Below are 27,367 nucleotides of genomic sequence, written 5' to 3'. Positions count from 1 at the left end.
ATATGCTTGATAATTCCGGTATTTATATAACATTAGTCTGGTTACCCGGGCATGTGGGTATTTTGGTAATGAACAAGCGGATTTCCTTGCAAAACAAGCTTCTCGCCTCCCTGTTCCGCATTCTAATAATATTGTTCCTTCTTCCGATTATGTAGTTGTAATTAGACAATCAGCGCGTAATGAATGGCAAGATGGAGACAGACTGCACAAGTCAAAGGTACCTTTTATTATCATCTATAAACATCTATACCGGTAAAACCATGGTTTATGAGAGGATCATATTCCAGAAGACGTATCACTAACATCATTAGGTTGCGTTTTAATCATGCCCTTACGTCCCAATATAAATTTCGGTTCCATTTAACGCAGGATTCAAACTGTTCGTGCGGTACAAGTAATGGAGACTCGAATCATCTACTATTTCAGTGTCCTCTTTATGCCAATCCGAGTAGGAAATTTATTAGTAGTCTCATGCGACTCAAGCAGGTTTTTCCAATCAGTGTTTCTTGTTTGCTATGTAATCCTTCTGTAGAGATCATCAGAGTCATAAATACGTTTTTGGATGAAGCAAATATTGTGTTATAAATTTCTATGTAGTGTATGGCGGATCGTATTCATACGCTTCTGGTTCCATTGGGGTGATTCATCATATTTGTGGAATATTCAGTGAGAGTGATATAGTGGAATACAGTCGAGTGTGTCTCTTTCAAAAAAGCGGTTTTTCATGGATTGAAGTGTTCAGTTGTACCAGTGTTATTCAGCAAGTAAGGAATTACAGCGTGATATAGTGGAGGTACAGTGGTGTGTACCCCTTTCAAAACACAAAAATAGTTTTTCATGGATTGAAGTTTTCAGTTGTATCAGTATTATTCAGCAAGTACGGGATTATAGACTGGGTAAAATATCTTCGATAAAAGCCCAAAAAGCATCACCAACAACAATAACAACAACAACAACAGTTTCTTGATTTTCGAAATGTATGGCACGGAAACATTGTTTTATTTTATAAGTTAAGATTTGTTATAGCTGAACAATGCGTTTTGATCATGCTTTGTTTCATTTTCATTTATGATGATTTATCATCATGCTGAAGAGGAAATGTACATTTATGGATACACTTAGAGAAAAATATCAAAGCTTTCATCCCGGAAGAGTATTTACAATGGGAACCAGAACATATGACTTGCTGCCCAGGGACCTATGTTTCAATCGCAAATCATGACACCAGCGACCTGTTTCTAATATAAATATAGATATTTGACAACATAAAATGGAACTAATGGTCTTTCATTCGGGTTTGGGAGTCCTAAGAACATATTGAATCTTGTTGAGGGTGTCCTCATTTTGGAGTTTCAGAATATGATAACCTCTACTACTAGTAGCCTACATGTCCAAATTCTTTTTGATTTCTTTGTACAGCACCTGAACTTCCTGATCCAAGGTAATTCCTCTAAATTCAGGTGTATCCTTGTCACCAAGAAAGAACAAAAGGAACAAACCAGTGTGTACCAGTTCTGGGGAAAGCTGAGATTTAAAAGTGGTGTGTTTTAACATTCATTTAATAAACATTATTAATAACTTAAAGTCAAAATATATACAAATTAGTCATATATAATCATCAATATGCAGTAAGCAGAATAATGTCTGTAAATCTCTAAACAGCTCTGATACCAGTGCGGTAGGGCCTATACCAGAAATCATGGGAGCAGAAGAGACATCAGGCCACATCCTGAAAAAAGAGAATTACATCATTACCTTCAAAACCATGGGTACTTCCTTAATTTTTAAATTTCAACTGTAATTACTTTCTCTCCACTTTCATACTGAACATGATCCTTGAAGATATGAGGAAATAGACAGCAAATGTGAACAATGCCTTACAACCTGTCAATAGTGGAATGATGTTAAGAAACTTGACAGAACTCTTTACTTAATTCTCCAAAACTTTAATTTTATTTTGACTGCCATGAGCAAACTATCTAATTGCAACTTCAATTTGATCTTGGAAAGCAGTGTCTCTTAGGTAAAATTATGGAAAATACCAACTCAGCAGAGCACTGGGATAATGTATGTGCAAGAATTTATTAATATTGAATGAAAATTGTTGAGTCGCTATAGAATGCGAAAACACCTTAATAACAGTCTAGCATAATGTCTTCACAATTTCAAGGACCTAAAGGAATAATCCTACAGGACACCTTGTACTAAACCAGTTGTAATGAGGGATGCATCTAATTGTTAATTCTCAACTGCTGCCTTTGTGTTTATTAATTAATGATATTCAAGATTTCAAACTCTATGACACTTGTTTGTTCCTTTCTGATACTAATTCTACTTTACATTAACTTCGCATTTAGTATTGCAAGAGGTACTGTATGAAATACTTTGATAAAGTCTAAAATCGTGTCACAAGTTAGTGAATGTGCCTCACAGTTTTTAATCATAAGAAACAAACCTACGGTGCAACTGCTAACTAGCCTACAGTGAATGTTCTACAATGCAACCAGGGACCTACATTTCAATCGCAAATCATGGTGCAAGTGACCTGTTTCTTATGTAAACATAGCTATTTGACAACATAAAATTGAACTATAATCTATTAGTTTCATGGTCCGTATTGATAGTTCAAGTACAAGTATGAAGGATGAGTTCTCCACCTAATCAATACTTTATTTTACATAGTGTCAATAATTTACATAAAAACAGTACCGGTTTCGACCCGTAAATAGGTCATCTTCACCTGTTAGAGAACCTACTTAATAGCGACTGTACAGAATAAACAATACTAAAATTAAAACTAAACAAGAATGCCATTAAATAAACATGATACCACTATTCTAAAATTACTTAATATTAGCTATATATAGGGCCTATATGGTACAGTTTTGGGGTTAAGGGTGTTATTTTCAAATATTACATATATTGAGGCTGGAATAGGATACAGTTCTTGGAGTTGACCAAGAATCACTGGTATTCAGATGTCAGGTTGTCTGTGTTAAAGCTACTATTATGTGCAACGGTTTATGAGATCTTTGAAGTGCATTGTTGTGCCGAAAATGTTCGGGGGTGTCGTGTTCCTTAGAATAAGAGGTTCAGGGACCAGTTCACGGACACATAGCTTATACCCAGTCTATATCACTGCTAGGGATGATGACACGGCTGGGCAGTAGGGGTAGATGCTTAATTTTGGCTCGTGTTTTACTTTAGATTAGATTTTAGAGTTATAGGGTTGGCACTTTCATGTGGTATGGTCATCCGCCCATGTAAGAGGCCGTCAGTAGATTTAGTTGGTATAGTTATGCTTATACTGTTTTTTCTTTTTGTTTATTTTATTGGTCCCTTTTGTTATTAGTAGAGGCAACTTAGTAGAATTAGTCTAGGGTGGTGCCTTACATGGAGACTGGTATACCGCTCGCGTGAGGAACCACCAAGTTAGTTGACAGGATTGCAGGGTTGACCCTTACTTGTGGACTGGTCATCCGCCCATGTAGGGGACAGCTCAGTAGACTAGTTGGTGAGCTCATAGAACTGCTTATAATTGTTTAGTTTAGTTTATTTATGGTTCTTTCTGTTTCCTGTATTCTAACACTGTGAACATGTATCGGGGCGAACAGCCTGTAATGTTCAATGTTCAATAAATAAATAAATACCCAGTCTATATCACTGCTGAAAAATACATTAGTGAGTGCCACTATTCTAAAAAATACTTAAAATATATACATATGGTACAGTTATGGGTTTGAAGGGTTTTACACTGGCCCCATGATACCACATATTACAAAAGTTCCGTTTGCTGAGGTTGAAATTGGATAAAATTCATAGGGTTTATGGAGAATCATTGACATACTGGTGTCAGGCTCAGATATCCAATGTTAAATGCCAGTACCATATCCAACGGTTATTCAAGGTGCATTGTTGGGCCGCAAATATGCGGGGACGTCGTATTCATTAGAATGAAAGGTTGAATAACCTGTTTACGGGTACATAGCTCTTACTCAGTCTATATCAATGATAAAAAACAAGCTAGTTTATATTAGACTCCTTTATTGAGGTTTACGTTGCTGTGCGTGACATATTGAAATCAGTGAAAGCTAGTTGTGGGTGCTCCTCACTTCATATTTGCGTTCCCTCATGTAATTTTAGAAAATCTGAGAAAGAAGAAAAGGAAGGTAGGTATTAGAATAACTGATAGAGAGTGCCTGTTAAATAGGTTGTATATACGGTATGTGTGTGTGTTACTTACGTGTGCGCTGGATATGTCCTTCAGCATGGTTAGGAGCGTATTGCACATTGTTGCGTGTACGTCGTGTGGCTATCGTAGCGTTGAGAAAGAGAGGTGGTGGGGAGGGGGCGGCATGTGGAGGGGGTGGTGTGGAGTGAGGCGTGTATTATGGGGCGTGTATGGGCCCTTGTTTGCTGATTCTTTTTAAATATGTGTCTTTTAGAAAGGGTATGGCTGTGTTGAAAAGGATGTATAAGCTATGTGTCCGTGAACTGGTCCCTGAACCTCTTATTCTAAGGAACACGACACCCCCGAACATTTTCGGCACAACAATGCACTTCAAAGATCTCATAAACCGGTGGACATAATAGTAGCTTTAATAAAGACAACCTGACATCTGAATACCAGTGATTCTTGATCAACTCCAGGAACTGTATCCTATTCCAGCCGCAATATATGTAATATTTGAAAATAACACCCTTAACCCCAAAACTGTACCATATGTATTGAACCCTTTAGGTCCATATTGAGGGATACCTACCTTCCTTACCTATCAGCAAAGTTCATGAGATCTGTCTCTTGGGTCGTTTCGGGTTCTTCGTCACTTGCTGAGGTAAAGGTAGGGTTCATTAATTCTAATCTATCTACTGGAATGAAAGGTCTATTTAAAAGATTCCTATTTATTCAGGAAATTTCTGAAGTAATTTACTAGGTCAACGGTGTCATAGTCAATTGTGTCCACTGGACACCACAATCATTTTTACATAAATGTCAGAACACTGGTGTGAGACTTTAACGTAATTGCCTGATGGGCATTCTTACTAGAAACCATTGTCTCAATTATTAATCATTTAAGAAAGGAAAGTCTGGAAATCCTTAAATTCGGCGTCCATGTGAGACCATATGTACCATCATAGTGATTCGTTATGGTCCAGCCCTCGTAACACGAACTCTGGGCTCTGAGTATAATTAAGGCCGTCCAATCGGGGTGTGCCACACAGTGGTTCTACGGCATGGACCCTTAATTGAATCGATGTGACCTGCGTCTATGTCATGGACCGACATCTAATCTTCTAAGTTACTTTAAAGTCATTGTGGATGATGACCGCAAGGAAATGATGCTACGATGGCATATGGCCCTAATCTAAGTCACTGAGGTTGATGACCCCTGACCATCCAAGTTTCTAGGCTGAAGGCTAAACACAATTAAGTTACATCGGTTGATGACCAAAGTTCCACTTTACTATCCCCAGCACATACACTGCTCAATCAATCAAAGTTCAATAATTACAACAATAGCAATGCTCACAAACTTTGTGGCAGTAAAATCCATTTCCTTCGGATATGTCCCCTTAATCGTTACTTTACATGTTAATATTCCCCAGAAAACAAACTACAATTTCCAGAATGCATCTCCAAGTTATTCGCTTGATTAAAGTTATTTCAAAATGCGGTTTCACTGAATTTAATAATTAAATAAATTTAAATGATTTAACGAAATGTTAAAGATCAGTACATTTTATCTCCACGGACTCTGGTTTCTTCACAAATTTCTACGCAGCTGTGATGTGAGTTCAATATTGCGATGTTTATCTGGCTGGAAAAGAATTTTACATAATTCATGTCCAGCTACATATATCTCGTCTCTTGATATCACACTTTAAAATTCTAACCTAGTCCTAACCGTTATTAACACTTGGATATCCTAATAATCTACGTACAAACCAAACAACTCGCCATATAATTACGATGTCATATCTCGTCATTACCATTATGAATTTTGCACACCCCTCACAGACAAACCGATCAATCACGACCATCGCTCTATATTTTGGACAACCCTAAATTTAGTTACTCTGTTCCTTATACTCAAAGTTCATGGTTTCAAATGTTCATTACGTCCTCAATTACAGTATTTCACAATACTTAGATCATTACCGGCTATGAATTTTCAACTAAATCCAGCATTTTAACGTTTCCCCTGGCCGAGAATTACAGTACAATCTCAACTCCACTCTTCCCGTTACATCCCCGCTCAGCTGAGGCCTCTCACCCCCAGGCTCACTTGGCAGTTATATAAAACACCTGGTTGTTCCAGTTGACTGGCTTCTCAAAATGCTCACCTTTAAACTCTGCCGACATGATTAAACAAAATACGATATTCTAACCAACAAAATGCACAGATATGCTTCAAGATGTCCACACTAATTATACGCGTCGCCAATTATACCGCTATGGATTTCTATGAATTTCTTTCCATTCTCAACATATAAAATATTGTTCGGGTTATCATGTCCCGGCTACATATGACAGGACTCTAAACTGATTCGCACATCTCATCTCAACTCATATAAAACATTCCTCGGGCTTCCGTGTCCCGGCTTCAATGACAGGTCCAACCTGATTCACAAAACTAACCTCTGTTTCCCAGATCCACAATTATCATCGACCAAGAACTGGAATAAAATCCCCACTAGAAATCCCAACGTCTAATATCGCACAATGCATTAATCATGAATAACTTCGCATAAATGATATCGTATTTAATAACTTGATTTTTACGAGAAATGACTGAAACATTCTACTAGATCTTTTATCTGTCAGTCAGACACAGTTTAAAATGGGCATTAAATAAAAACGTTTCTCTCCGTGACCAAATTCCTCACCCTAGGTTCTCATCCGACAGCGCGCTTCCACTCGATTGAAAATGAGTGACCATGGATTATTATTATTAACGTCAAATTGCAGACAGAAGAATTTTACGTCGAATGAACATCTTAATTTTACATCACAAAATATAGGCAGTACACTCACACGGATGACGATCTACATTGGACGTGATATCACTTCGGAACCCTATTCAATAACTTTTTACAACATTATACGGCCCTCGCAAAACTTCAAAATTTTATCCAAGTGGAAAATAAAACAAATGACTCTTTTAGTCGTACTCTCACATTTACAAAACTTAGTAGGGTGACCACTGCGTCGTATATCCCCATTCAAATACACTTTAAGAAATCACGAGACAGGATATAAGAGGTAGTAAGATGGAAAATCACCTACCTCATGTCTTCATGCCAGTATTCGTCTTAGGGCTCACCTGCGACCCTGGCATTTTATTTAGCCATTTTTACATTCATGGCTTCACAATTGTAATTATTTCTTCAGGTTTCCTGGAATAAAGCATAAAAAAAAGAAAATACCCTTCACTTGTTTGCTTGAACGCACACGATGGACTATAATTATTTCCGCACACGAATTACTTAATCACATTAGAATTTATTCAGTACTTTGACCGTCCTATCCGGTACAATTATTTCACTCAAGAAAACTATCTCCTCCTGGAGTCAAGACTTAGCCGCAATGGCTAAAATCTGCAGTTGAACTCAGTCTACTTTCGTTGGTTTGATTTCGCAGAGCAGCTAAACAATTTTTCGTCCGCTTTGTATCACAAATGCCGGAGAAGGAAGGTTCGTCATGGCGTCCCTTCATATTTATAGCAGTTACCCCCTCTCTTCGGATCTCTCCCTTTGCCGCCAAGAAAAGTTCTCTAAATTTTCTGACTTACCTAAACTGTGATTTCAAGAGTTTTGAAAGTGACTACATGCTTGCTACATTTCTGGCGGTAGTGTTCATGGACATTTAAAAATTTTACGGGTTCGATTTGTGAGATGATTGACCTCCTTTGATAGGCACTATATTTTTTTGACTTGGCGTGGTCACGCCATGTACACGCGCTTTGAAATAGTTCATAAAAATGACTTGAGATTCTTCCGCCGTCGACACGTGTGGTTGACGTCACGTACCCCAGAGCGTGGGACCGAAGGTAATCACCCCCTCGTCACGTGTCAAATCCATGCTATCAAGAATCCAACTTTTAATTTAATTGTTACATTATGCATAATGTTCTTAGGGCACAAAGGTCATGGGTTCGTATTTCCCCCAAGACACGAATTCCTTTCGCACAGTGACAAGGAATTTCCTTTAAATACTCCAGATGGCGAAATTTCTAATTTTGACGTCTGATGAAACATGACCTTTGAACATAAATTCCTTTTTTCTCTCTTATGTAGTTGTTCATCTTCTGGTGTACGGATACTGGTTGATGCCTTCAGCTTCCTGGTAGTTCTCCACTGAATTTTCGACTGAGCTATATATCCCTTCCTCGCCGTCAAAGTCTTCCTCGCTGTCAAAGTCTTCCTCTTCAGAACCTTCTTGAAATTCTCCCTGTTCTATCGAGATTTTCTCTGTAAGATTCCAGTACTCCTCAAATGCTCTCAATATCACAGAGTCTGGGACTTGCCTGCATTCCCTACATCGTTTCAGTGGGTCATCCTGCTTTTCTTCGAGCGGTTCCACATCTTGATCCACCACTGATTCAATGAGGTTAACTTCCTGGTCCGCCATATCTTCAGGTTTGCGATAAACCTTCAAGTTGGCTGCATTGAAAATAGCCTCAGAGCGTCCATCTAACGACTGGATTTTATAGGAATTATTTCGGAAACTCTGGATGACTTTAAATGGACCCATATACAACGGTGCAAACTTCGCGTAATACTTGTCCTCAGGTTTTGAGAGAGCGGGTTTACGAACAAGCACATATTCGCCTTCTTTCAAGGGCCGATGAAATCTCTTATTTTTGACGCGTCTCAAACGTCGGTCAGCTTGCTGACGAAGGTGCCTAGCTGTCTCTTCAATGCGCATCACTTGAGTCGGCCGTGGGTCGCTCGGACACTTCACCACTGCGTGCCATGGTCTCAGAGGATAAATATCGGAGTGAACCACATTTGGGACGCATCCTATAGATTCGTGGATTGTGTTATTCACGCAATCTTCTATGATAGGTAACACATCCATCCATCTCCAATGCTCTTGAGCACAGAAGATCCGACAGAACTTCGCGATGACCTGCATAATTCGCTCTGACGGGTTTCCCTCAGGATGGCGAACTGAACTAAGAATATGTCGAATTTCAAGCCTTTGCAACTCTTGTTTAAATTGAGCTGAGGTAAATTGTGTGCCGTGGTCCGTTAATAAAAACATGGGCTTCCCCATAGCTGGAATTATGGTCCTATTTATAGCTCTTAATACCAATTTAGTGTTTGCTTTCTGTAATGGACATAACGATGTGAACTTAGAGAATACGTCCACGGTTACCAAGACGTATCTATTCCCTCTACGTGACTTGGGAAGGACTCCGTAAATATCCATCGCGAACAATTCACGAGGTTTAGCTGGTAAGAGAGGTATCGGTGCCTGTCGAATGAGGTACGGGTTCGCCTTAACCCTCTGGCATGTGTCACATGTAATTACAAGGCTTCTCACGTCTTCTCGTAGATGAACCCAAGTGAACGTTTCCTGAAGGGTGGCGGTGACCTTGTCAATCCCACCATGACCGGTTATCCTATGGGCATGCCATATAAGACCCTTCCTAAGTGGTGGTGGTACCACAATTCGAGATTTAGTGTGATCCTTGTCTATGAATTTCAACAAGGTGTTGTCGACAAACAAATAGCTCTCAGCTAGCTTCTCAACTTCTCCACGTCCTGGGTCGTCATGTGGAAGTTTTCCCTTCAACAACGAAATTAACCTGCCACAGAACTGGTCCTGTCGTTGACATTCTGGTAATCGTGTCAGCTCATTTAGAAAGGTTCTATCTTCGTCAGTTAACTCCACGAAGTTCACCTCATGTTCGTTATCGTTTGGGTTTCGACTTAGGGCATCCGCCAGGACATTTGACATTCCTGAACAGTGCTCGATGGTCAGATCAAACTGCTGGATAAACAGTGCCCACCTAGCTACTCTCTCGCTAGCAACTACCGTCTTCATCACAAAGGTCAAGGCCTTGTGATCCGTCCTAATGGTTATAGGGAATCCAAAAATCATCTTTCTCCAGTGCTGTAGTGATTGAACAATTGCAAGCATTTCTAATTCAGTGACACTGTATTTTAGCTCGTGTTTCCTAAGTTTACGGCTAAAGAATGCCAAGTAGTTCTTCTTCTTGGGTTCTTCTCCTTCCTCTTGGTATAAAACTGCACCAATCCCTACGGTGGAAGCATCAGTTTGCAAGATAAAGGCCTTATCGAAATTCGGGTACCCTAGCTTCACACTTCTAGCTAACATCTCCTTAGTATCCCGAAAAGAAATCTCATGTTCCCTAGACCATTTCCATCGATTGTTCTTTTCTAGAAAATCTTGCAATGGAGCCACAACCTCCGTATAATTTGGACAGTGATCACTGAAAAATTGACTCATAACCAAGAACTGTCGGACGTTCTTTACCTTGATAGGCCTTGGAAAGTTGTCAATTGCCTGCAATTTCACTGGGTTAGGGCGTACTCCTTCACCATCAATGATGTGTCCTAAGAAGAGAACTTCCTCCTGTCCGAAATTTGATTTTTTCAAGTTGATCTTAAAACCGGCCACCCTGAGATTTTCGAGTAGCAACTCGAGATGATGAAGATTTTCCTCGAAATCCTTCGACGAAAGCAATATGTCATCGACATATCGCGTAGTTATGGCCTTAACTTGTTCGGTGAGGTTGCGATCTAGGGCGCGTATGAGAGCTGCACCGGCGTTTTTTATTCCAAACGCGAGACGGTTAAAAACATACGTGTGCTGGTCATACAGGAATCCAGTAAACAATCTTGACTTCTCATCGAGCATTATATGATGATACGACGAGGTCAGATCAATATTAGTGAAGCGGCGCTTGCCCCTAAACCTCCTAATAACTTCTTTGATGGGAGGAGCTCTATCATTTTCAGGGATTAGCCTGTCATTTACGACCCTCGCATCCAAGCACACCCTCAGGGACCCGTCGGGCTTCTGAACGGTAACTAAGGAATTAACGAATGGGGTATTTGCCTTGGAAATCAACCCACTTTCTTCCATCTCTTTAATAATTTTTCCAGCCTCCTGGCGATGTTTCTCCGGAATGGGATACGGCCTACGTTTGAACGGCTCCCAACTATTTACAGCCAACACATATTTGAAATTTGGAATGCATCCTGGCTTTGAATCGAATACATCCTGATATTTGAGAAGTAGTTCCCTCAACTTCATCTTCTCTTCCGCCGTCCCTGGGCATTCTGATACTTTCTGATTTATCAAATCTTCTACAGCCTTTCCCAATTCAGTCTCGAGGACATCCCACTCTTCCTGGTTGACCTCTTCTGTTCCCTGTTCTATCTCCTCTTCTGCCTCCTTAGAAACGGTAGTGAAATGGACTTCTTCCTCACACATTCTTCTCCCAGTCTGACCCAATGATTCTTCGTTTAGAGCTACTAATTCCGGCCCGTCATCCTTCCTAAATTTCACCTCTCTCCTTCCTAAATCGATGACGGCATTACTTTCACAAATGCAGTCTGCTCCCAGAATAACATTATAGTGCAGCTTTGAAATTATGACAAAAGGATGCGAAAATGTCATGTCTCCTATCTGCAAATCCAAAAATGTCTGCGTTTTACAAATGGCAGTATTGTCGGGAATGACTCCTCTAATTTTGATATTTGCTACAGGAATTTCTGGAAATTTCTTCCGAGTAGACAATTCGTTAAAGAAATTTTGTGAAATTAAGCTGATGCTGGCGCCTGTATCCAATAAACAGCTCACCTTAAAGTTGCATATCCTGACATTAATGATTGGTAGCTCTCTTATTTTCCTAACCTCCTGTCTGAGGTGGTCTTCCACAAATTCATCTGGTTGTATAATCCAGGAGTCAATCTGGGCTACTATCCAGCCGTCGCGAGAAATATATTCAGGCTGTGTGTGGGAATCCTGTCTCGTAACCACTACTGGAAATTTGGCGTTTTTTTTCCCCGATCATTTGACGAATTCAGACTTTCGTCGAAATGAGGCGCGTTAGGGTTTAATTCCCTATCCTGGTGGTAGGTCTTTCGGATAGCTCCAGTATGGGACATGTCTTGAGCTCCTACACAGTCAGTGTTGACTTCCCTTCGTTGGATGCTGTCCTTCCATTTGTCCTGTCCAGTACCTGACCTCAGCTCTCTCAAATACTGGTCCCCTTCTCTCCTTCTCTCTTCAGGCCCGTGCCAACGGTCAGAACGTCTGGAATTTTCGTAACCATCCCCTCTTCTGTTGCCTTCATTCCCGCGTGGGTTCCTTCGTCTTAGATCTGAGTTCCCCTGGTATCGACCCTGGTTTCTTCTCCATTGTTCTCGGCGTCTGTCCCACTCTTCGTGATGGTATCTGGGCTGTTCCCAGTTCTTCCTACCTTGGTATGGCCTGGTGTCGAACCGCCGCCCCTCATTCTCATATCTCGGTGCTCGTGAAACTTCCCTATCTGGCGCGCTCTCCTGGCTGTGATTTACGACATTCACTTGGTGCTCTGAATGCCTGACTATTCGCGGGGCTGATTGATGCGAATGGGTCTGGTCCAGCTGCCGCAATATCAATTCCGCCTGCATCGGGGTTTCGACCTTCGCAGCAATTAATACTCTCTGGATATCCGGTGGGAACTGTTTCTGGATAGCCTGAACCAGTTCTTGCTGACTTGGGGCTGATTCCAGTTCCTTGAACTTAACTAATTGTTCGGTAAAGTATAGCGAAAATTTCGGCGGTCCTGCTGTGTTATACCGGCGACTATATAACTCTAGCCTCAGGTTCTGCTGAATCTCAGAATTCCAAAATTTGCCCAAAAATGCGGTCTGAAATTCCTCGAACGTGTCAAAGCTATATCGGAAACCTTTGAACCATAACGACGCAACTCCGTCTAGGTACCGTTCCACCGTCCTTAGTTGCCTCTCTTCAGGTATCCTATTATCGCGAATATACTCTCTAAGTTCTCTAAGAAAACCCTTTGGCGTCTGGGTACCACTGCCATCGAATTTCTTAGGCTGATCTTCCTTAAGACGAATCATGTTTATAACATTAGTGACGTTTTGCCCTGAGAATGCGTAGAATTGTCAAATTGTCCGTTCCCTGTAAGATGTATGGGACTACTAGTGTTGCTAGGACAACTGAACGACATATCTGAGGTGCGGCGAGATTTACGAACCACTTCCTCTATCTTGGCCTGGACTCCTACGATATTGTTCACTAACCCATCCAGTTCCAATTTCCGGGCACTAACTTCCCCCTTAAGAGCCTCATGAACAGATGTCAACTCGTCGCTCAGTGTTATGACCTTATCTTGGGTGTCTTTAAGTTGTTTCGATAGGTCTACCCTTGTATCGCCTAGATCTTTTCCTAGTTCCTCAATATCTGCTTGTACCTCCTCAATACTCCTAGCCGTTTCTTCCTGAGTTGTACCTAATTTTCTCATATCCTCTTTATTCATCTGGATTAATTTAAAGTCAATGGCCTCAATACGCTGGTCTACAGTTGCCTTGACGTCTTCGGCTACCTGGTCTACTTTGTCATTTACGACGGCTATCTCTTTACACAACATTTCCTTATGTTCATTCATTGCTGTGAAGACCTTTGACTTATCGTCTTCACGCATGATGTTGAACTTCTCTACCTCTGTCTTCAAATCGGCCTTAAGTTCAGCTTGATCTGACATCAACTGCTTATGTAGTTCCCTACTTTCGTTGACGTGCCTATCGAGGTCTCCTCTAATTATGTCCTGATTTTCACTGAGAACACGATGTAGCTCGCGAGTTTCTATGAACTGCTGATTTATTTCATGTTTAAAGTCAACCTGTGCTTTAGTGTTCTGCTCCACCTTCACATTTAAATCACCAATGTCCTTCCTAATATCCACACTAGCTTCTTTACAACTATCCTGCGTGTCCTGTACGACCTCCTTCATACCTTTTAATTCTACATCTGCACTATCTAATTTATTGTCCACTGTTTCCAACCTTACACTCATAGATTTAATACTCTCACTTAAGTCCTTCCTATCGGCCTCCATTCTCTCCATAAAGTCCTTCATCATTTGGACCACCTGCCCTTGGGCCAATTCTCCCTCCTGCATAAACATACTGTATTTAACAGAAAACGATAGGTCATCGGTGAGCCCGAGACTTCAACGGCGTATAACAAGACTACAACGATAAACATCACAACATCCCCTTATCTAACACATCACATTGTTAATGCAACATTCTCTAAAAATTTTATTTAATAAAATGTGAAATTCAATGTTCACTCGATCAAAGTGATCAGCCAAAACACTCAAACCAGTATTCAAAAATTTGGGAAATTACACTAACACACTTAAATTATACCTTTCATTCAGTAGATAAATTATTCTCATAGTGGTATTTCCTAGCCTTACTCATCGGGCGTTTATCTATTTCTTCGAGTTCACTATCAACTCTGGCGCACGATTTTATCATCCATAATGTGGCATAGCCTCAACATTATTTCTCTTTTCCTCTAGTACACGATTTTTCCAAAATATCCTTATCGTTATCGTGACTTAGGTTCCCTCATCGTTATCGTGAGTTATGCCCCATCGTTGGTGCGACATTTTACTGGTCGACCAACGTATAACAATCCTACAATTGGTCATCGTTTCATTGATGTCAACCAACCTAACTTGTAGTTCTTCTCTCGATGTACTTAGGCCCTGTCTTAAGTGACTGAAGCCACCACGTTGGAAGCCATTTTAATGAACCCTTTAGGTCCATATTGAGGGATACCTACCTTCCTTACCTATCAGCAAAGTTCATGAGATCTGTCTCTTGGGTCGTTTCGGGTTCTTCGTCACTTGCTGAGGTAAAGGTAGGGTTCATTAATTCTAATCTATCTACTGGAATGAAAGGTCTATTTAAAAGATTCCTATTTATTCAGGAAATTTCTGAAGTAATTTACTAGGTCAACGGTGTCATAGTCAATTGTGTCCACTGGACACCACAATCATTTTTACATAAATGTCAGAACACTGGTGTGAGACTTTAACGTAATTGCCTGATGGGCATTCTTACTAGAAACCATTGTCTCAATTATTAATCATTTAAGAAAGGAAAGTCTGGAAATCCTTAAATTCGGCGTCCATGTGAGACCACATGTACCATCATAGTGATTCGTTATGGTCCAGCCCTCGTAACACGAACTCTGGACTCTGAGTATAATTAAGGCCGTCCAATCGGTGTGTGCCACACAGTGGTTCTACGGCATGGACCCTTAATTGAATCGATGTGACCTGCGTCTATGTCATGGACCGACATCTAATCTTCTAAGTTACTTTAAAGTCATTGTGGATGATGACCGCAAGGAAATGATGCTACGATGGCATATGGCCCTAATCTAAGTCACTGAGGTTGATGACCCCTGACCATCCAAGTTTCTAGGCTGAAGGCTAAACACAATTAAGTTACATCGGTTGATGACCAAAGTTCCACTTTACTATCCCCAGCACATACACTGCTCAATCAATCAAAGTTCAATAATTACAACAATAGCAATGCTCACAAACTTTGTGGCAGTAAAATCCATTTCCTTCGGATATGTCCCCTTAATCGTTACTTTACATGTTAATATTCCCCAGAAAACAAACTACAATTTCCAGAATGCATCTCCAAGTTATTCGCTTGATTAAAGTTATTTCAAAATGCGGTTTCACTGAATTTAATAATTAAATAAATTTAAATGATTTAACGAAATGTTAAAGATCAGTAAATTTTATCTCCGCGGACTCTGGTTTCTTCACAAATTTCTACGCAGCTGTGATGTGAGTTCAATATTGCGATGTTTATCTGGCTGGAAAAGAATTTTACATAATTCATGTCCAGCTACATATATCTCGTCTCGTGATATCACACTTTAAAATTCTAACCTAGTCCTAACCGTTATTAACACTTGGATATCCTAATAATCTACGTACAAACCAAACAACTCGCCATATAATTACGATGTCATATCTCGTCATTACCATTATGAATTTTGCACACCCCTCACAGACAAACCGATCAATCACGACCATCGCTCTATATTTTGGACAACCCTAAATTTAGTTACTCTGTTCCTTATACTCAAAGTTCATGGTTTCAAATGTTCATTACGTCCTCAATTACAGTATTTCACAATACTTAGATCATTACCGGCTATGAATTTTCAACTAAATCCAGCATTTTAACGTTTCCCCTGGCCGAGAATTACAGTACAATCTCAACTCCACTCTTCCCGTTACATCCCCGCTCAGCTGAGGCCTCTCACCCCCAGGCTCACTTGGCAGTTATATAAAACACCTGGTTGTTCCAGTTGACTGGCTTCTCAAAATGCTCACCTTTAAACTCTGCCGACATGATTAAACAAAATACGATATTCTAACCAACAAAATGCACAGATATGCTTCAAGATGTCCACACTAATTATACGCGTCGCCAATTATACCGCTATGGATTTCTATGAATTTCTTTCCATTCTCAACATATAAAATATTGTTCGGGTTATCATGTCCCGGCTACATATGACAGGACTCTAACCTGATTCGCACATCTCATCTCAACTCATATAAAACATTCCTCGGGCTTCCGTGTCCCGGCTTCAATGACAGGTCCAACCTGATTCACAAAACTAACCTCTGTTTCCCAGCTCCACAATTATCATCGACCAAGAACTGGAATAAAATCCCCACTAGAAATCCCAACGTCTAATATCGCACAATGCATTAATCATGAATAACTTCGCATAAATGATATCGTATTTAATAACTTGATTTTTACGAGAAATGACTGAAACATTCTACTAGATCTTTTATCTGTCAGTCAGACACAGTTTAAAATGGGCATTAAATAAAAACGTTTCTCTCCGTGACCAAATTCCTCACCCTAGGTTCTCATCCGACAGCGCGCTTCCACTCGATTGAAAATGAGTGACCATGGATTATTATTATTAACGTCAAATTGCAGACAGAAGAATTTTACGTCGAATGAACATCTTAATTTTACATCACAAAATATAGGCAGTACACTCACACGGATGACGATCTACATTGGACGTGATATCACTTCGGAACCCTATTCAATAACTTTTTACAACATTATACGGCCCTCGCAAAACTTCAAAATTTTATCCAAGTGGAAAATAAAACAAATGACTCTTTTAGTCGTACTCTCACATTTACAAAACTTAGTAGGGTGACCACTGCGTCGTATATCCCCATTCAAATACACTTTAAGAAATCACGAGACAGGATATAAGAGGTAGTAAGATGGAAAATCACCTACCTCATGTCTTCATGCCAGTATTCGTCTTAGGGCTCACCTGCGACCCTGGCATTTTATTTAGCCATTTTTACATTCATGGCTTCACAATTGTAATTATTTCTTCAGGTTTCCTGGAATAAAGCATAAAAAAAAGAAAATACCCTTCACTTGTTTGCTTGAACGCACACGATGGACTATAATTATTTCCGCACACGAATTACTTAATCACATTAGAATTTATTCAGTACTTTGACCGTCCTATCCGGTACAATTATTTCACTCAAGAAAACTATCTCCTCCTGGAGTCAAGACTTAGCCGCAATGGCTAAAATCTGCAGTTGAACTCAGTCTACTTTCGTTGGTTTGATTTCGCAGAGCAGCTAAACAATTTTTCGTCCGCTTTGTATCACAAATGCCGGAGAAGGAAGGTTCGTCATGGCGTCCCTTCATATTTATAGCAGTTACCCCCTCTCTTCGGATCTCTCCCTTTGCCGCCAAGAAAAGTTCTCTAAATTTTCTGACTTACCTAAACTGTGATTTCAAGAGTTTTGAAAGTGACTACATGCTTGCTACATTTCTGGCGGTAGTGTTCATGGACATTTAAAAATTTTACGGGTTCGATTTGTGAGATGATTGACCTCCTTTGATAGGCACTATATTTTTTTGACTTGGCGTGGTCACGCCATGTACACGCGCTTTGAAATAGTTCATAAAAATGACTTGAGATTCTTCCGCCGTCGACACGTGTGGTTGACGTCACGTACCCCAGAGCGTGGGACCGAAGGTAATCACCCCCTCGTCACGTGTCAAATCCATGCTATAAGAATCCAACTTTTAATTTAATTGTTACATTATGCATAATGTTCTTAGGGCACAAAGGTCATGGGTTCAGTATATAGCTAATATTAAGTAATTTCAGAATAGTGGTATCATATTTATTTAATGGCATTCTTGTTTAGTTTTAATTTTAGTATTGTTTATTCTGTACAGTCGCTATTAAGTAGGTTCTCTAACAGGTGAAGATGACCTATTTACGGGTCGAAACCGGCACTGTTTTTAGGTAACTTATTGCCACTATGTAAAATAAAGTATTGATTAGGTGGAGAACTCATCCTTCATACTTCTATATAAAATTGAACTACCGTAATGGTGTTTCATTCGGGTTCAGGAGTCCTAAGAGCATACTGATAAATCTCGTTGAAGCTGCCCTCTTAAGACAATTAGTTCACATATTTTACAGCCTCTGCATTATATTTTTAATCTGTCACTAATGAAAGGACAATTTCCGGACCCATCGAAATTGCTATCATAGTCCCAATCCATAAATCAGGCGATAAGAGAGAGTTAAACAATTATCGTCCAATTTCTCTCACAACCCACCTTTCAAAATTACTAGAGAAATGCATTAAAACCAGATTACTTAATTACCTGAATAAGTATTGTAAGCGCACTTTTCAGTGATAGATTTTTGTATTGGGTTGAGGAGTAAGGAGGGAGCACTGCCGGTTCGGGTAATACTGCCAACTGAATGGAAATGAAATCTGAATTGAATCGATAATATGATCGATCGATATGAATTCTCTAAACCTTTATAATCTTACGCCAACAACTGTGTCACACACAATATATACTACTATATAACATTTCTCGATGCGAAACTTGTTCCTAGCATGAATTATATAGTTTGGCTTTGCTGTATAAACAACAACAGTACAAGTACGTAAAGTGTATGCCAGATGTCGCACAGCGATCATAAGCGATTCTTAGTTTGTGTTTCAAAGGTTGCCAATACGAACCTCGAAGATAACCGAAGTTGACCGATTCAGCACTAGAGTGTAAATCTATCGCTAAAAAGTGCGCAGATAATATAACATATTGTCTCCAAATCAGTCTGGTTTTAGACCAAAAGTTAGCACCTAAGATGCAATATTCTCCTTAACTGATTATATGTATAAATCCATTGATAGCTCCAAAAGAACTATTTCTATATTTTTGGATTTAAGAAAGGCATTTGATACTGTAGACCACAATATACTTCTTAGAAAACTTTAAAAAGTAGGCATTCGTAGAATTCCTCAAAATCTAATTAAAAGCTTTCTTTCTAACAGAATACAAAAGGTAAGAATCAAGGATGCCCTAAGTAAAAGTGCTCAAGGAACAGTGTTAGGACCAATTCTTTTTCTGTTATATATCAATGATCTGTGTGAGCTAAACTGTAATGCAAAAATTAACTCATATGCTGATAACACGGTAGTCACAGTCACGGGTGAAACTTGGGAGGACACCTTCAACAGAGCTCAAGAAACCCTAGTCATAATTCAGAAATGGCTAAACAACCATCTACTTACTTTAAATGAAAATAAAACAAAATTCCTCTGCTTCTCGCATAATAAAACAATGCAACCCTCAGACAAACTAACACTAAGACTCCACACACCAACTTGCAAAAATACTGAAAGCTGCAACTGTTATACTTTACAGAAATCAATAAATGATTCATACCTAGATATAATTATAGATAGTTATCTGAAATGGTATTTTCATGCATCAAATTTGATCATTAAACTTCGGAAACTTATTTATATATTTTACAGAATTGGAAATGTTATCTCAACAAAAGCCTTGAAGTCTGTATACTTTGCCTTAGTTCAACCGCAACTGCAATATGGAATTAACAGTTGGGGTGGAATACTTGATTTACACTTGGCTCAGGTAAATACATTCCAGAACTATATACTGAAAGTCATGTACTGATTTTTTTCAACATATGAACTCTTCCAACAAAGCATGGTACTTAACATACGGCAGCTATTTGTGCAGTCAGTGACCCTATACATGTATAAAAATTTAAATCTCTTCTGAAAAAAACACAAGTCAAAAATTTGCACTAGGCTGCAAGACAGAACTGGAATAAGTATACCACGCCAGAACACTTTACTTGGACAAAGAAATCTAAGTTGTCTAGGGCCACGGATATACAATTCATTACCTGTGAATGTCATCAGTGGCAACCAGAATACCCTGAAGAAAAGGCTATTCACATGGCTCATTAACAATTATTACAAAGTAGATCAACTTATAAATTTCCATTATAATATTTAAATCAACTAGCACACTATTCCTCTCCACTAAGAAACCAACCTTCTCCTTAACCTATGTCTCTCATTTCCAGCTTCCAGTTTATTGCACCAAATGCAGAAAAACAGTTCATAAAATTACTGTAGTACAATATCACCAAAATGATAATGGAGTAAATGATATTCGCTAGATGCCATGATGTACATGAAGTAGCTATTGTATTTTTGAAGCCCACACACAAGTTTACCTTATGTGGGATTCACACTGTATCTTTTACTACCTCTGTATGTATATGTAAGGTATTGATCGTGAATAAAAATGTTTTAAAAATGAATACCTTTTACGCCATTTGTGTATGTTTATACATTTGTTTTAGTCATTAGATATGTTTGTACAGTTTGGTATTATGGCTAATGATGGCAAGCCAAGGCCGAAACTAGTTCCTTGATTAAAAATGTTAAGTAAACATTGCACCATTACGACATAAGTTTAATTATTGCTAGCTGATGTACCCGTGCTTCGCTACAGAATTCTACATTGTATACAGAATTCTAGGTTAGGTAGTGTACACGTTGTGAGTAAGATTGTTTTAAATTGCATAACTCTTAAAGAAACATGACACGGAAATCACCATATGTCTTTTCTCATGTGAAGGCTGGGTTAGGGAAATTTAATTTTAATTGTAGGCCCTCTTGCATACTATCGGTCACAACCAAGTTGGGGAGTTTTCATTATAATGACAGACACTTGCTCTCCGCCTGCATTTTTACATCCTCAGAAAGACTGTCTCAGTGGTTTTTCCAACAAAAGTCAACATAGGTCATTACAATGATGTCAGTAGGAATGTCGCAATTAAAAGCAATGCCATCATATGAAATACTCGATCAAATGAAAAACCACACATTTTCTCACTTTTAATGTACTACACTGCCGATCTAACAGTCCAAAAGTTCCAGTGTTGGAATGACCAGGTCGCAGACAGCTGTGAACACTCCTCTACTACTGCTGCTACTACTACTACTACTACTGCTACTACTACTACTACTACTAATACTATTACTACTACTACTACTACTACTACTACTACTACTACTAAATGTTTTCATTCCTCCCTGCCATTATTTCATTAAGTATGCAAACTGCTCATTCCAATCGGCACCTCAAAGTAGGGATCGAACAGCTGGAATACTATGATGAACCAGTGTGTTGCGTACCAGCAGTATCAATAAATGTATGACCAGAGGAACGGCATGCTAAAGATGAAAGTTACCTAATTCTCCACCTATTTCCCGCCAATATTTAGGCAGGCTGTTATACGTGGTATGTAGCAGTAACCCCATCTATCGGAGATGAGTGGCAGCATAAGAGACAAAGAACATCACAACAAACAATGGTCATTATTAGAGGCGGCAAACTATCGATAGTAATCGCCATCGATATTTTCCGATAGTATGAGCTCTACTATCGATAGTAATCGATAGTTTTCAAAAAGTGGAACATGAAAATAGGACATTCACTGAACACAATCCACAAAAAATTCAGTAGAAATTACAACTATTTCATGCTAGCTAATTTCAGAAATTCAAATCGGAATCACTCATAAATCTACTTAGTTGCACGTCAAAGACATTCTCGAATTGCACGCGCTTGCTCATAACTTAACCGCCCGAGAAATTCTCGTTCAGCTGCAGTGTTCATTTGCGATCGCCCGACATTTTCTCGGGTATAGTAACATCTTTGGAAAAATGTTTTATATCATTCTGAACGGATGGCAGGAGAGTTTTTAGTTGTTTCCGTGAAGCCTTTGGCCTAAAATTTGCCTTATCTTCTCTCGCCTATAAGTTGTACAAACTCTTGACTCGTCAACTGACAAGGTAAACAGAAATGGCCGGCGCAAAAAGGAAGAAATGTTTGTCTGATGACAAAATAAGTGACTCGCCTACATCAAAGATGTATCTCTAAATTATATTGGTAATTCTGATAGTAGTAATAATGATTTTTCGCATGATGACCTGGTATTTCTAATGAATGTGAGGAAGATATTTTGTCGGAAACAATGGTGATGTAGCACATACATTCGTGTGGAAAAAATGTAATATTGTAAATACTGAACGATCTAATATCATTCCATTTACGGATATTCTGGTGTAGAGGTTCTTTTACAGTATTCCACACCCATTGCACTTAGCTAACTTTTCATCCTCAGTACGCCTAAATCACCTCCAAACGTCGGGTATCTTACTTTTGGGCATCTATATGTGAAGTTCACAATTTTAAACCGGTACATTAAAGTTACTACCAAACAGTGAAACATCTGTACAATTTCTGTTAGTGCGAAAAATAAGCCAATAACGAAAGAAAAAAACTATCGTTGACTATCGATAGTAGACAACTGACTATCGATGTCAGACGATAGTGGTCGCTATCGATAGTTTTCCGCCTCTAGTCATTATAATATGAGTTTTCGATATTGTAGGCCTCCACATTTAGTTTTCTTCCGGCTCTGAAATACTCTTATCATAGTCGGTACAGTAAAACTTAATAAAAAGTAAATGAACAGAAATTGTATTCTCTATAACGTGTGTTATGTGGCACTTTTAGATGGGACCAATAATACAGGTAATTAAAAATAAATTTTAAGTGCCTTTCCCTAAACTACCATTTCATCCAGGGTGAATAAAATTATTTATAGCCTAGACTGTAGTTGTAGTGGCTCATTCTCCAACTTTACTTACTGATTTTCATTAAATTCTGTTTACTCATTTTCTCGTGGTTCGGCATTCATATGGACTTGGCAAGAAAAATACAAATTTATGAATATCTCTGTTATCATTTACCAGCATGGAAAAAATGTATAAGACATGAATGATCGGAAATTTAATTCTATAAAACTTAAGTTATGTAGTATTTATCGATAGGATCACTAATAACATAAATATTTGAATTAAATTTTAGGTCTTACCCTAAACTACCATTTCATTCAGAGTGAATAAAATGATTTATAGCCTAGATTGTAGTGGCTCATTCCCCGAATTTACATACCAATTTTCATTAAACTCTGTTTACCCATTTTCTCGTGATGCGGGTACGTGAGCAATGTACAGGCAATACTCTTATTTTACACTGACTGACAGAGCAAATGCAACACCAAGAAGGAGTGGTTCGAAAGGGATGAAAGTTGGGGAAAAAACAGAGACGGCACGGACGAATAATTGATGTTTATTTCAAACCGATATGCAGGTTACACAATGCGCACGGCATCGACTCAGTAGGATGTAGGACCACCGCAAGCGGCGATGCACGCAGAAACACGTCGAGGTACAGAGTCAATAAGAGTGCGGCTGGTGTCCTGAGGGATGGTTCTCCATTCTCTGTCAACCATTTGCCACAGTTGGTCGTCCGTACGAGGCTGGGGCAGAGTTTGCAAACGGCGTCCAATGAGATCCCACACGTGTTCGATTGGTGAGAGATCCGGAGAGTACGCTGGCCACGGAAGCATCTGTACACCTCGTAGAGCCTGTTGGGAGATGCGAGCAGTGTGTGGGTGGGCATTATCCTGCTGAAACAGAGCATTGGGCAGCCCCTGAAGGTACGGGAGTGCCACCGGCCGCAGCACATGCTGCACGTAGCGGTGGGCATTTAACGTGCTATGAATACGCACTAGAGGTGACGTGGAATCATACGCAATAGCGCCCCAAACCATGATGCCGCGTTGTCTAGCGGTAGGGCGCTCCACAGTTACTGCCGGATTTGACCTTTCTCCACGCCGACGCCACACTCGTCTGCGGTGACTATCACTGACAGAACAGAAGCGTGACTCATCGGAGAACACGACGTTCCGCCATTCCCTCATCCAAGTCGCTCTAGCCCGGCACCATGCCAGGCGTGCACGTCTATGCTGTGGAGTCAATGGTAGTCTTCTGAGCGGACGCCGGGAGTGCAGGCCTCCTTCAACCAATCGACGGGAAATTGTTCTGGTCGATATTGGAACAGCCAGGGTGTCTTGCACATGCTGAAGAATGGCGGTTGACGTGGCGTGCGGGGCTGCCACCGCTTGGCGGCGGATGCGCCGATCCTCGCGTGCTGACGTCACTTGGGCTGCGCCTGGACCCCTCGCACGTGCCACGAGCCACATGTCCCTGCGCCAACCATCTTCGCCACAGGCGCTGCACCGTGGACACATCCCTATGGGTATCGGCTGCGATTTGACGAAGCGACCAACCTGCCCTTCTCAGCCCGATCACCATACCCCTCGTAAAGTCGTCTGTCTGCTGGAAATGCCTCCGTTGACGGCGGCCTGGCATTCTTAGCTATACACGTGTCCTGTGGCACACGACAACACGTTCTACAATGACTGTCGGCTGAGAAATCACGGTACGAAGTGGGCCATTCGCCAACGCCGTGTCCCATTTATCGTTCGCTACGTGCGCAGCACAGCGGCGCATTTCACATCATGAGCATACCTCAGTGACGTCAGTCTACCCTGCAATTGGCATAAAGTTCTGACTACTCCTTCTTGGTGTTGCATTTGCTCTGTCAGTCAGTGTATATCATTATATATAGATTTCTATGAGAAGTTGGCCTTATTGTTTGGCAGGTGTATCTGCATTCTGATGTCTTCTATGAAGAAAGTTTCTTTTAGTAAGACATAGGTCAGTCTTGATGGTGCTATCTTCGCAATACCCAGGATTCGTTTCATATAACGAGCTTTAACTTTCTGTAGCGTTATGAGGTCGTTAATTTTATACCGGATTATATGGATCCTTTAAGTTGCCATTGGTGTTATAGCTGTTTTAAATATTATCATTGCTGTTTTTGTTGAAAGTTTTTGTGGTTGTTGAATGTTGTAAATTGCTTTTATTGCTAATGTTGTTCTTTCTTTGATATGATTGTTAAAAGATGCGAATGTTGTTTGAAGAGTAACTCCGAGATATTTGAATTCCGGTACTACTTCTAGAGGTTTATTTTGAAGGGTCAATTTATCTTTTGGAGAGAGTTTACCACCTCTTTTGAAAGTCATTTGTTTAGTTTTGTCATGATTTATTTATAATTCATTTTATAGGGTCCATGAAGTGAACACCTTCTGGAGCTCTTCTCTGTCTTCTGAACCTATTACCAAATCATTTGCATAGAGTAGAAGTATTGCTGAACTGTCTTTAATGATATTTGTAATGTCTGCTCTCATGACATTGAACAGTAACGGGCTAATCAGATCTCCTTGATATAATCATATATTTGGATGAAATTGTATTTTAAGATGACTGAAATTATTTTCGTTATTTGCTGTGCTTTGCCAATCAACAGACTGAGTTTTCAGTTGAGTGTTTCTCTATGTATGAAATCGAAGGCTTTTCTGTAATCTGTGAAGACTACAAAATATTTTCTCCCTGGGTGTCTTATTGTATCTAGAACATGTTCTAGTAAGCAGTTCACAGCATTAATATACTGTAGGTAGGTAACTTAGTCACATACTTACCTATTACAATACTACTTAAGAGGAAGATGGCAAGAGCACAGTTAAGGTCAAGCAGCACACCCAGTAATACGCTACTGCTGACAGTGCCCACACGTCCCATCATTAGTGACATGCAGATGGCCATTGCTCTAAAACAAAAAATACAGAGAAAAATTATGTACAAGTAAAGACAAATTGCTAGAGCAAGCTGTATGGTAAGTTGATAATTTAAAAAATATATATATATATACAGAGAAAAATTATGTACAAGTAAAGGAAAATAACTAGAGCAAGCTGTATGGTAAGTTGATAATAAATATATATATATATATACAGAGAAAAATTATGCACAAATAAAGGAAAATAGCTCGAGCAAGCTGTACAGTAAGTTGATAATAAATATATATATATATATATATATATATATACAGAGAAAAATGATGTACAAATAAAGGAAAATAGCTAAAACAAGCTGTATGGTAAGTTTATAATAAATATATATACAGAGAAAAATTATGTACAAATAAAGGAAAATAGCTAGAGCAAGCTGTACAGTAAGTTGATAATTTAAAAAATATATATACAGAGAAAAATTATGAACAAGTAAAGACAAATTGCTAGAGCAAGCTGTATGGTAAGTTGATAATAAATATATATACAGAGAAAAATTATGTACAAATAAAGGAAAATAGCTAAAGCAAGCTGTACAGTAAGTTGATAATTTAAAAAAATATATATACAGAGAAAAATTATGAACAAGTAAAGACAAATTGCTAGAGCAAGCTGTACGGTAAGTTGATAATACACTGACTGACAGAGCAAATGCAACACCAAGAAGGAGTGGTCAGAACTTTATGCCAATTGCAGGGTAGACTGACGTCACGGTGGTCCTACATCCTACTGAGTCGATGCCGTGCGCATTGTGTAACCTGCATATCGGTTTGAAATAAACATCAATTATTCGTCCGTGCCGCCTCTGTTTTTTCCCCAACTTTCATCCCTTTCGAACCACTCCTTCTTGGTGTTGCATTTGCTCTGTCAGTCAGTGTAAATATATATACAGAGGAAAATTATGCACAAATAAAGGAAAATAGCTAGAGCAAGCTGTACGGTAAGTTGATAATAAATATATATATACAGAGAAAAATTATGTACAAATAAAGGAAAATAGCTAGAGCAAGCTGTACAGTAAGTTGACAATTTAAATATATATATATATACAGAGAAAAATTATGTACAAGTAAAGGCAAATTGCTAGAGCAAGCTTTACGGTAAGGTGATAATAAAAAAATATATACTGTACCGGGATGAGATGGGTTCTAGTTATCATGATTTAATATCTATATATATAAAATAACTTGTCCTGACTGACTGACTGACTGACTGACTGACTGACTGACTGACTGACTGACTGACTGACTGACTGATTCATCATCGCCGAGCCAAAACTACTGGACATAAAGAGATGAAATTTTGGGGATATATTCA

At 39.4% G+C, this 27,367-nt stretch overlaps 1 protein-coding gene across 2 annotated transcripts in view; it reads right to left on the bottom strand.

Moving 5' to 3' along the window:
* Positions 1-1,543: 1,543 nt before the first annotated feature.
* Positions 1,544-27,367, bottom strand: part of LOC136862903 (synaptic vesicle glycoprotein 2B) — a 143,051-nt gene continuing 117,227 nt past the window's right edge. For both annotated transcript variants that reach the window (XM_068225736.1, XM_067139186.2), the window contains exons 11-12: positions 25,901-26,028; positions 1,544-1,729 (exon numbers count right to left, since the gene is read on the bottom strand). In XM_068225736.1, coding sequence (XP_068081837.1) covers positions 1,698-1,729; positions 25,901-26,028 — 160 coding nt within the window. In that variant the 3' untranslated portion in view covers positions 1,544-1,697. The remainder of the gene's footprint in view (positions 1,730-25,900; positions 26,029-27,367) is intronic.

This window comes from Anabrus simplex, chromosome 1, assembly GCF_040414725.1.
Source record: "Anabrus simplex isolate iqAnaSimp1 chromosome 1, ASM4041472v1, whole genome shotgun sequence".
In the NCBI taxonomy this organism is placed as follows: Eukaryota; Metazoa; Arthropoda; class Insecta; order Orthoptera; family Tettigoniidae; genus Anabrus; species Anabrus simplex.
Note: the sequence above shows the minus strand (reverse complement) of the source record. Positions and strands in the feature narration are given on the sequence as shown.